General features: G+C 39.9%; 1 protein-coding gene across 3 annotated transcripts in view; it reads left to right on the forward strand.

Annotated features, from left to right (window-relative positions):
- LOC116698005 (neuropilin-2) overlaps positions 1-12,637 on the forward strand; it is a 100,326-nt gene that overhangs the window by 74,068 nt on the left and 13,621 nt on the right. For 2 of the 3 annotated variants that reach the window (XM_032529700.1, XM_032529699.1), the window contains exons 13-16: positions 323-487; positions 5,487-5,755; positions 6,033-6,129; positions 8,951-8,983. In XM_032529700.1, the coding sequence (XP_032385591.1) occupies positions 323-487; positions 5,487-5,755; positions 6,033-6,129; positions 8,951-8,983 (564 nt within the window). The remainder of the gene's footprint in view (positions 1-322; positions 488-5,486; positions 5,756-6,032; positions 6,130-8,950; positions 8,984-12,637) is intronic. The other variant, XM_032529701.1, reaches the window with a different exon arrangement.

Consider the following 12,637-nt stretch of genomic DNA (forward strand, 5'->3'; position numbering starts at 1 on the left):
TCTGTCTATGTTCACTTTCTTTCATCCTCTCCATTGATTCATCTAGCTAGCCCATTCTCTCTTTCCACATATCTCTTTTATTTGTATTCAGCATGATTCATTGAGATGTCATATTGCCAAAACAACTGAACACAATGGGAATTTCTCTTCTTAAGCACTATCTTAATAAAGAGGAACCAGCCAATATAGCATTAATTCACATTAAAATGAAAAAAACAAAGAAGAAAACGTTTGAATTTGGTATGGTGCTAAAAACAAAAAAATGTGTGTTGTATGTATTTACTTACAATCTGTGTCTGTGTGTCTCTTTTACACCCAACAGCCACCACGCCGTCCCTGTCGGGTGTGTGTGACTTTGAGCAGAGCTTGTGTGGCTGGTCGGCTGATCCCCAGTCAGGGGTGAGTTGGTCCCTGCACACAGCCAGCAGCACTGCCACTGGACACGGCACACATGGAACGAGGCAGGATCTGGCACTGGGATCAGACAGTGAGTACCGATTTATTGGTGATCAACTTGGCATTACCGGTACATTTTATGACTAGACCTTTTCTAAGTAATATCAAATATCTTGAGAAATCGTTGTTAGTTGTTCGGTTTACACTGTATTACAAGAGTTTAGGGTCAGTCAGTCCCTACATTATATGGCATCATTAACACAAGCGGAACATGTTTTTCTGGGTTGAAACAATAACACAATTGAATGACTTCTTCTGCTGTTTCAGCAATTACATCCAAAAAGCATTACCAAAAAACATGTTTTGTTGTGGAAGCCAGCTTACTGTAACAACAAGCGTGTAAAGGGACAATCCACCAATTTTCCACATGATGCCTGTGAGACTTTTAAACACCATCAGAAATACACAACGTTAAATACTTAACACATAGAACAGCAAAATGTATTGGCAAATATCAATGAAAACACTAATTTATGCCATAGCAACTAAGAAAGGCTTACACCAAATTATTTCATAATATATTGTTTTTGTTTTAGTAATTCATCCAAAGAAACCTGGCTGTATTTTTTTTATTATACTTTGTTTATTAGAAATACTTATAAATATGGAATTATTCCGATCTTAACATACATACATACATACATACATACATACATACATACATACATACATACATACATACATTGGTATACATTTATCTGATTGATCATCATCAAGCTTTCTCATTCAAATTGTACCCATCCAAACACTTAATCTAACCTGTCACCAGTACTTTGATCTTTAAAAAAAAAAAAAAAAAACTCCACAGAGTGAGAACCCATGAACACATTTTTGTCAAATTAAACATTCAAACTTGGTGACAACTTTGTGTCCATTAGAACCCTTATTCACTTCTTATTTTTCTGGGTATTCTTTATTTCAAGACATTTATAATTTTATAAAGACCGAAATGAAGCATTGTCGTGTTGGGATGTTTGAAGACTTCTATAGCTAATTAAGAGCAAAGTGGTTGTCCTGTGGTGGAATATTACAGATCCTAGCACTGGGAGGAACCACTGACAGCAACTATGATGCAAGGATTTCATTCTGATGTGCTAAAAGTGTGTGCGACGACTTAATTGGGGTTTCTGTTGAAAAAAAAACAAATTAAGGTTTAACAGTCTCACTTTCCCTAACCTAGTTTGTTACTTTGTTATCCATTTTCTCTGTTCTTTTCTACTTTCAGCCTGCCTTTTAATCCACAACTTTCTTTTGTTATTTCTAGAACCCCACATTTTCTACATAGCTCATAGCATCGGTCACTATCTACTGTCATTACCTCACTTCAAGCCTCCTTCTTTGCTCTTTCTCTGTCTACTTTTTCTTTATTTTATCCTACATTTTGTCTGCATATTTCCGCCCTCAAACCCTGTCTTTACATTCCTTCTTGTTACCCTTACCATGCTTCTTTCATTCCATTCTTCCTCTATAAGTCATCCATCTCTTTTTCAGCTCTAAGTCATACTACAGGATATGATTTCTTCTCACTCCATCACTGTGATTACCCCTTCTTCTCCTAGCTGACCTCTCTCCTATTTCCCCAAGTGGTACTTGCCTTTTACCACATCTGTCCATCTTTAATAAGACAGAAGGAGGATAACCAAGACTGTTTTATCCATCATACGCAATGACTCACTTACTTCTCCTGTCTCTCTATCAGTGTCTGTCTCTCTTTCTCGTTTTCTCTTTCTCTCTCTCTCTCTCTCTCTCTCCTCTCTCTCTCTCTCTCTCTCTCGCTCTCTCTCTCTCTCACACACACACACACACCACACAGGCTTACTGTACTTACATCCATAAGGCACACACACATTGCCCAAAGCGGTCTGATAAGTCAGATGATGGCTTAGACAGAAGTGCTGCCTTGGCTCTTCAGCTCCCCCTGAGCACAGACACACGCTCACACACACACACACACACACACACACACACACACACACACACACACACACACCACACACACACTCAAGATAGGACTGCCTGCGTATTAAACACTCAAGGTGTGTGGTTGTTTTCCCCCACACGAACGCACAACCTTTCCATTCACCTAGGTTTTCTCTGTATCTGTTAAAACCATTCAGTTTCTGGTTGACTGAGCAGCTCCTTTATAAACAGACAGGGCCGTGACATAAGGCAAGGCTCTACATTGCTGCCTCAACATTGTCTGTGTGTGTGTAATTGACATAGCGTCCCAGTCTCTGGTTTAGACAGCAACATGACATTAAGTCTTGTTCTACAGCAACATTAGCGCGGCATCCTGTCTGGAAGCTGTCTCGATATGCAAATCAAATTCCCAACCCTTGACAGTAAAAGCCCTTTTAGGGTTTTTAAAGAGAAAATCCAACCCAAACAGAGCTCATAAGTTATTCTTTTGATCTCAGATAGGGCAACACTGCAAAACTATACCCTGTGGAGATTTTCAGCAAAAGAAACACCTCACCCTATAAGTTATTGATAAGGAGAGGAAATGAGAATAAGGGAGGGTTGAAATAACTTTAAAAAGAGACCAAATTATATCATAATCAGTGTCTAACTCCTGATGATATCCTTTTGAGTTGAAGTGATTGATGTGATCCAAAAGGTGTCACAGAGATCCAAAATATTAACCATCAGCTTTTTTTTCTATGATCTTATCTTTCCACTCTGAACCCAAAGTGTTTAAAGCTGGAATAACGGTGTAATTCAATATAATGATCCAAAAAGGGATTATTTGATTACGTGAACTATACTAAGTACTTGTTTCATATGCCGAACTTTAAAAGAAGAAATCTCTTACATGAGCAATCTGAATCTGATATCTGAAAAAGACACAAAATGTTCATACTGTATCTATCTGCAAAACATTATCTTACAACATAGTTTTATTTGTTTCCCACTCACAGCATCTCAAGCATGATTTGTGTGTTTTAGTAGCTTTTTTTCACCAAATTCTACACAGTGTACTTGTGGAATTTTTTTAATTGTGGCAATTAAAGCTTTTCTGATTCTAAAACTATAGAAACCACATGCAGAAACTCATGATGACATTCCCAGCCTTCAGATGTCAAAGTCTTGTGAAGTGAACGAATTAATCCAGGCAGCCATTATGTTCAGGAGGCAGGGTTGATGCGTAGCGTTGAGGCAGGATGCATTTTCAAAATGTTATTGAAATGAATGCAGCATGATCATCAAGTAGATCATTGAAACTACTTGAAGCTATTTGCCTTTTTTCTGGTGATTAGTCAAGTAAGGAATCAAGTATAGTACTTCACAAATAGTTCACCGTGTACTCCTTCTGCACTACTTCTTTGCCCATGCCCACCTTTGCCGTTCAGCCCTTTGCCGTTAAGCCCTGTACTGTGAACGTACATACTGTACACACTCACATCTCTACAATTAAACTTGCATACTGCACATACCTATATAACTGCTAAACAATGAACTCAAACTCACACACATGGCTTTGACTGACAGATGAACTCACACACGCACTTGCAGATTCAAAACATAAACAAAAATACCCACAAATGAAGCATGCAAACAGACGCCAACACACACACACACACAACACACACACACACAACACACACACACACAGACACACATTTCCCTCCCTCCCTCAGAGCCAATTCTGCATCGCTGCCTATGTCTCCCATGGAGAGTTGTTAATTAATTCCCTCCCTTTGTACGTTCACCAAGATCAAACGAGAAGAAACAGAAAAACACTGCAACTTTCTCTAACTGTACTTAATGAGCAACGGTAATTGAGGTCCCCTTTTTCATTGCCTTCAAGTTAAGAAACAGAGTTACCTCAACCCAAATCCATTATTCATTAAGTGTGATGTGCTGCAAAATCTGCCAAGGGAGAGAAGGAGAAAAGAGATGAAGGTAGTGTAGGCAGATGGATGGATGGATGGATGGATGGATGGATGGATGGATAGATAGATAGATAGATAGATAGATAGATAGATAGATAGATAGATAGATAGATAGATAGATTTGTTTGTTTGTTTGTTTTCTCTCTCCTCTTTCTTTTCTCTCTCTCTCCCCTTATGAGGTGTCACACATAGCATCTACTGTGTGTGTCGATAAAAAGACTATTTGCAGCTCCAGCAAAGCTTTTACTCTGCGGCCAAAATAGACAAACTAGACAAACAACCAACCACAGCAGCAAGCTAATGATTATGGTCCTGTTTGGGTTGGGGAGCACTGAGCACTGTCTCTCTCTTTTTCTCTCTCTCTCTCTCGCGCTCTCTCTCTCTCAATCTCTCACTCTTTCACTCACTCACCCCTTTCTTCTCTTTACCATCTTTGCTTTCTGCTCATTAATTATTTGCGCTCAAAGGAGAGAGTGAATTAGATGTAAAAACAACACAAAAAACTGGTGTGTTGTGTGTGTGTGTGTGTGTGTGTGTGTGTGTGTGTGTGGCAGAAGCACACGCACAGATACACGACACGTTCACAAGCATTGTGACTATTGGTATGATGGCTGTGCTGACTGAGTAGCAAAAAACGGGAAGAGCAACAAAACGAGGCGTCAGCATTCAGAATGATTAGGGCTTTTCAGCACTGCTTGTGCGTGTGTGTGTGTGTGTGTTGTGTGTGTGTGTGTGTGTGTGTGTGTGTGTGTGTGTGTGTGTGTGTGTCCATATCCATTAGCGGCCATGATGAAATGGCAGTCTCATTTGCGGTTTAAGCCTCATACCATAGAATTATGGTGGTAATGCCTTAAATGCTCAGCAGCCACATCCCACTGCATTACTACATCAAACTGTAGTTTGGGCCTGTTTCACCAGCAACTAGGAATCTGCTTTGTGCACCAGCACTGTCACAAATCATGCAAATAGCACTGACAAAACCACACATGTGACTTCACATTAACATCCCTACGCTAAAAGGAGCGATGATGAATCAGTTTAAAGGCCACTAATCGATCATTTTTTACAAGTCATTAATCTGAAATACCTTATAAAAACGTAGCATCTGCCACCTCTCCGTCTTTTAATTTCCTCCAGATTTCTCAGGGAACTACCTCCACCTTGATGCAGGCGCCCACACCCAGCGCAAGCGAGCCCGGCTAATGAGCCCCGAGGTGGGGCCTGAGCAAGGCCCGCTCTGCCTACTTTTCTACTACCAGCTCCAGGGGGAAGCACAGGGGAGCCTGAGGGTCCTTCTGAGGGACAGCGACCAGGAGGAGACGCTGTTATGGGCTCTAAAAGGAGACCAGGGGCCTCACTGGAGGGAGGGCCGCACCATCCTGCCCCAAAGTCCTAAGGAGTATCAGGTAGTTGTTTTTAAACTGGGAACCAGTCATTTACCATCATTGAGCTTTGCTGCACATAACCAGGGACAGAAACACAGTCTAGTTGCAAAGTGTATGATTAAGGGACACTTTAAATGCCAATGTATGAGATTAACACTCCTGTTAAAATATTTATGTATAGTAGTTCTATGTCTATTGATCATCTGGGGTTTATCCACTTTTTTACTGATCACTTAATTGTAACTGTTAATATAATAAAGAGCCTATCGTGATATATATCTCTCCCTCTATCATCTAGGTGGCATTCGAGGGCTTTTTTGATCACCCGACCAGAGGCCACATCAGAATAGATAACATTCACATGAGCAACAGCATTGAGCTGGAGCAGTGTACACGTAAGTCCCATAACCTGTCTGTCCATTTATCAAGATGCTAATTTCATTCAGTCAATCAGTCAGTCAGTTAGTCTGTCTGTCTATTTAACTATCTATCCGTCTGATTCTCTAACTATACTCCACACTGTTTATTCCATGTTTTTACCAGAGACCGAGCGAGAGAAAAGGGATAAAACCTCATAATGTTTCTTGTTTAAATACATAGCCACAAACACACACACACACACACACACACCACACACACACACACATTATATATACACAAAAATATATTAAAAAAGGGAAAGTAGGCCAAAAAAGGCCTTTGGGCCTTCTTCTCTCATTCTCTCTCTAACCCTAGCCTTGTCTTCTATTGAGTCTGGACCATTGCTTAGCCATAGAGCAAATGTGTGTGCTTGTGCATGTTATTATGGGAATGAAATGCTTGAGAGATTCTCTCTCTCTCTCTTACACACAGACACAAGCTGGTCAACCAGACTACTGTTAATAATGATTGGCTTCAACAATGGAAGCTTTGGTATTACTGTAACAGAAAAATACAGACTTACCTGAACCCCACAGAGTCAGATTAGGTTTAAAATCCTCAACATGTCCTTGTTTGACAAACATAATTTCCACCCACCCACACACACACACACCACACACACACACACACACACACACACACACACACACACACACACCACACACACACGATTTGTTGTCTCTGCCGTGGGAGCTAATGGGAATATTATTTTCTTTATTATTATCTTTTAATGTAGCGGAGCAGCCCTTCACTCAGCACAGCAAGACAATCATAGTTAGCTTGATGTGAGCACACATATTGGCCTACACACACATGTATAATGATTACCATCAGTGTTTGTCATCAATAACCATAACGCATTAAGACCCACACCCACACACTCTTGTAAAGTGGCTACCCACATTTCAAGCTGCTTCTCTTTTAACCTTATTTAAGTGAGCCTGGTGTTAATACGTCTAATCTCTGTCCAACTTCTTGTTCATTTAAATTTGTATCCACTACAACACAAACTGAGTTTTTTCCTTTGGTCACCTCATGGGATGATGGTGTGTTTTAATGAGACCTAGAGTACATTTGTGCAGATTTGTTAAATGGGATTTAAACTGATTTAACACTTAAAGATCAGTTTGCTAGTCATGAGGAGTAATACTTAGCCTGTGAAATGAAGTCTTCTGTAGCTCTGGAGGAGCTTTATTGAGTTTAAAACAATAACACTAATGATTTCGTCAGGTTACTCTCACTTTGAGCTTTTACCAGGCAGGAATGGTTTACTGAACTGGAGTTATATGCTGTTAGTCTAGGAACTAAAGATCAGGATGTGTCAATGGCTATAACTCTTTAGTGTTTTATTGGATATTCTCAATATTTCATATCTGCCGCACTGCTTCCATTGTTCGCTCTGGCATTGTAATGTTGTAACTCTTTCTGTGGGTCTGAGTCTCAGATGCCAGTTTTCCTATTTAAATATTACATTTATCATCCAGTAGGAGAGAGATAAGATAATACAATCACAGGTCAGAACGAGACTGTTGTTACTGAGGGCTTTAATCTGGGATGACATGGTCACCCCTACCTCTTTTACTTTTCCAACCTCTGTGTTTCCACCATTCTGTGTTTCTTATTATACCATCACCCACTCCCTCATGCCTTATCTTCTCTCTTTTTTTCCTTTACCCATCATCTCTCAACACAGTGCTGCAACTTCTGTACTTGTGCTGCCATTTTCTCTTCTCCCTCTGATTTTCTCTCTTCTTTTCCATCTTCTCTCTCTCTCTCTCTCTCTCTCTCTCTTTCTCTCTCTCTCTCTCTTTCTCTCACTCTTTCGCTTTCATAATAGATGATGTATCCTCTGGCAAATAATAAACAGCAATACATTTCAGTCCCTCTTTCAGTGACCCTTTAACTTACCTTCACCCTTCCTTCCCATTACTATATTTCCTTTTTCTTCACCCTCCCTGACTCTTTTCACCCCCATCTTCCATACATCCCCATCTTTCTTCTTCTCTACCCAACATGCCTGCTGCCATTAACACCTTGTGTGTCACCTGAAGAAAAGACAGAGAGAGAGCAGTCACAGGAAGAAGAGATGTAGAATGACAAAGCAAAAAGAAGATAGTAAGAGCAAGTCAAAAATGACAGACTCACAAAGCGAGAGAGACATTCAGGGAGGACCGCTTCCTGTCTTCCAACTAACCCTGTCAGTCCACTCTTTTGTCTTCCTCTCTTCGTCTTTTCTCCATTTTGAAAAAAAAAAAGTACTGTCATCCAGGAGGATTTATGGACCTTTAGACTCCTATTTCATTTCGGAACTTTGCAAATCTTTATTGATTTTTTTCAAAAAGGAGTAAATCATGTCATGCTCATATTTTATCTTTAGGGTTCAGCTCATTCTTTAGAGAGTGACACTGACATCAAGGCCTGTCGAAGCTAGTGGATCCATAATACCCTCTCATATACTGTTTAATGATGTAAGCAGCACTTTTCCTTTTAAGCTCTTGACATGAAAGTGATTGACTAATCAGCATAACATTACTTTCTTTTACAGTAAACACAACGTTAAGTGTATAAAATTCTTTCTGAAAGCCAAAAGTAAAAAGACTTGAAACAATAGGTGATGAAATCCAAAGTTCTGTCTGGGAGCATCTCCAGTGAACAGGAGTTAAAATGTATGAACTCACATCGAGTCATCTGAACTTTAATCACCATTCATCCTACAGCGGTTATCCTTTTATTGCTTTGTCACACATAACAGCTACTAACCATCATCACTAACATTTCTTTTTCTCTCTTTTCCAGAGCCTTTCCCTGCCTTAACTCCTGGCATAACCAGTAAGTCCAACTTCTTGTTCCATTTGTACTTCATGTGCCAAACGTCTTTGTGTGCTTTCTGCTTGTTGCTACGCTCAGCTCGCAGCACTGCACTGGCCCAGAGTAACCTTTTTAGTGCATACCATATGTTACATACACCTAAAGAGACATAAACCACACTTATTCTGACTGAAAATACTACCTTTGCGCATTTACATCACTTCCAATCAAATCTATGGTTTTGCGTTATTGAACAATGTAAAATACATCAGTGTAACTATGCACTTTCAAGTTTTAAAACAGTGCTTAAGACTGTGTCAGAGTTTACTTTATTGATAGAATGTAATATGTGGATTTTAATCTTGTTTAAGAAAGAGATAGTGACAACGTTGCAATTTGATGGAAGGATCCACTGCATTGTTCCAGCATGACTCCCTGCATGCTGGGCTGGCAGAAAGTTACTGTTTTGCTACTACACAAACAAATAGCTACACATGATGATTTACTACAACAGCAAGGTTGGCAGACTGAGCACTATGATGGGTGTATTTGCACATCCCACAGATGGATAAGTTTTTCTGTAAGTTCGATACGTCTTTAATGGTGTGCATCATGTTGTGTGTGATCTGTCACTTGTATGTATGTAACACAATGAGTGTGACTATAGTGTGCACAGACCCACAGTGAATTACTGACAGTTACTACGTCACTAACAGTGTTCCTTTTTGTATTCCTTCTATGGTAAATTACTTAAAATATGACATAGGAATATTGTCATGTTTGCACTGTTGAGACAAAGTGAAACAGACTGGTCTTTCTCAGTCTGGTCTGGTTTCAACCAGGTTGTCCAACCCAAAATACTTCCTAATTGTAGAGAACAGCACACTCGTTCCTCATTCATTCTTACTTTCTGATGTGCTGTCACCATGTTACACCATACAAGGAGCCTCTCTTTTTCCATCTCTTTACTGCCTAATATTTCTTATCCCCCTGTTCTGCCCTTTTCTTTCTGTTTCTTCTACCGTCCTATCTGCTTCTCTACTTTCCTCTCAACCAGTCCTTTTCATTATCTTCCTTCCTTGCCTGATTTTAGTTTGTCTCCTCCTCTCCTCTCCTCTCCTCTCTTCTCCTCTCCTCTCCTCTCCTCTCCTCTCCTCTCCTCTCCTCTCCTCTTGCATAACTCTGCTGTTGATCCCAACTGATTGAAAGGTAGAACTGTTCACTGTCCAGCGTGTGTGTGTGTGTGTGGTGTGTGTGTGTGTGTGCACGCCCGAGCGCATGTTCCTAGTGTGTGAATAGATCAGAAACATTCTTTGAATACTGTCAGATACATGAGCAGCACAATTCAATTCAATAAAAACCAAAATACCATTCCCAAAATAGTAAAAAGCCTAACTCTGAAAACTGTACTCACCTGACTCATACGCTAGGTATTTGACCTGATGCTTTTGGGTTTTTAGATTATTGGATCTTGAGCATGTATTACATGACTCGCAGCATGACAACAGTGTCTGTTCCAGCATACGTTTGTTTTCATGAGACTGAGCTCCAGAGAGAAGGATAAGATTCCTCACATGGAACGCCGGTTGAAAAATGAGCTGAGAACTAAAGTGTTTGTTTTTGGGTTAGTAAATGCAGTTGAACCCCATTCAAGACTTACATACATATATATATACATATTACATTTTATATGTGAGTTAGTGTGTGGGTTGTGGCTGTGAACTGCAGGGTTTCTGCCAATATCCCGCAGGTGAAAAAGAGGTTGAAACTAGAGTTTGAGTAAATCATCATAGACAAAAGATTATTGAAAGATTATTTTAATTCCATTAATTTACATGTAAATCAAAAAGTCGAACTGACTTCATCCCTAGTGAGGAAATGTTGGTCCTGACAGAGAGTCCTTTGTAACTGAGCAGGGATCAGGACAACCAATGGACTTTAATTGAAATCTACCTAGAATTTCTTATCATCAATGCAACATAATAATAAAAGTGCCAAAACATAAGTGAAAATCGAGGAGAACTAGTGAAAATCTAAAATATGTGAAATAGCCATACAGTTCCGGCAAACACTACAGTGGCAGCTTCATTGGGGTGTGACATGAACTAGTGTGCCACACTGTTGGGTTTATGTATCCATGGCAACACGGAAGCATTTGGCTTCTGAAAAGAGAGGGCTGGCGGCACACTGACCATGCTACACGCACACACACATGCATACATACACACACGCACAAAGAAAAGAAGCTAATTTGGGTTTCAGTTGGACTATAGAGAGGACAATTAACTCTACTCTGTGAAAGTATCTCATTTAAAAGATTGTTGATGTGTGACGTGGAAGACCTTGAATGAGAAAGATAGTATAGTAATTCAGTGATTCAGAAACTCGAAGGTTCCTGAAAAGCCATACGTTTGAGCTCACTTTAGAAGTCGTGCTCTTGAGAAACGTTCCCCTGTGTTCCCCTTAAGATGGAATAAAGGAAAAGTAACGGTCAATTGTGCAGCCCTAAAAATCATCTGTGGGAAGGCTCTCTGTGCAGGCTGCTTAGAGTGCAGCTTTACAATCAAAGTCAATTTTAAACCCTTAAAGAGTACGTCTGAACTTCTTTAAAAAAAAAAAAGAAGAAAAAAAAAGACTAAATTAAGATCACTTGTTTCCTTGAGGTTCTTTGTCTTTCTCTGCACCTCCCCTTCCTCTGGCCTTTCATTATTTCTCTCTTTTCTCTCATCTCCATCTAGTTCTTGCTTGCCCTGGCTTTATTTCCTCTTTCTTTTGCTCGTTCTTTTCTCTTTCACGTTCTTACCTTCATTCATTCTCTCCCATTCTTTTTCTCAGTCTTTCTTTCTTCCACAACCTCTCTCTCAGCGGATTTCTTTCACAGTGAGTTGACAGAGTATTGAAGTTTCAGACAAACCCTCTAATGCAGGATTAAAGATATTATAGCAGGATTAGCTCTCTCCCTTCATTTCCCCTCCCTCCTACCCTCTCTCCTCACTTTCTACCACCCCTCTCTATTTCACTCTATTCTTTCTTCCAGTAATGCCTTCTCTCTTATCCTTTCTCTACCCCTGTAATTTCTCTCTGATTTCCTTTTTTCATCTCTTTCTCCCTTCACTCGACTCCCTTGAATGTGATCTTGCCCTGATAAAAGCAGCTGCGTCCCACCAAATACAGCCACTTGACACTCCCCGCCCTTTGTCCAAGTCAGCCCTCTATGCATAATCATGGCTAATCTTAGCGCATGGCATGAGCCTCTGCGTGTCAATGTGAAGCTACTGCTTGTGACCTTTGCAACAACCGGTTAAACCAGTGTAATTGAAACACATGCATATATGTTTCAATTATACTGACATATCAGCATTTTTTTTTAATGACGATGACTTGCCGTAGAGTATGCAATTGGGTGTTTACATTTTGGTAAAGTGAGCTAAATGTGGAAGCTGTTATTGTTTTTTTTACCCGCTGTAGAAAATAGATATTGATGAAAACAATACACTCTTGATTTTAGACAGAGGTAGATAAAAGCAGGCTTCTCATTTCTAACTGGCACTCAGTTTTTCTGGCTGAAATGTTAGATTTGATAGCTGTTGCTAGATAGCTAATTAAGCTAAAAGCTGCATGTACTAGGCAAAAATGTCATGAACCCCGAAAAACGCCCACATAAATCATAGTAAT

This window comes from Etheostoma spectabile, chromosome 11 (assembly GCF_008692095.1).
Source record: "Etheostoma spectabile isolate EspeVRDwgs_2016 chromosome 11, UIUC_Espe_1.0, whole genome shotgun sequence".
In the NCBI taxonomy this organism is placed as follows: domain Eukaryota; kingdom Metazoa; phylum Chordata; class Actinopteri; order Perciformes; family Percidae; genus Etheostoma; species Etheostoma spectabile.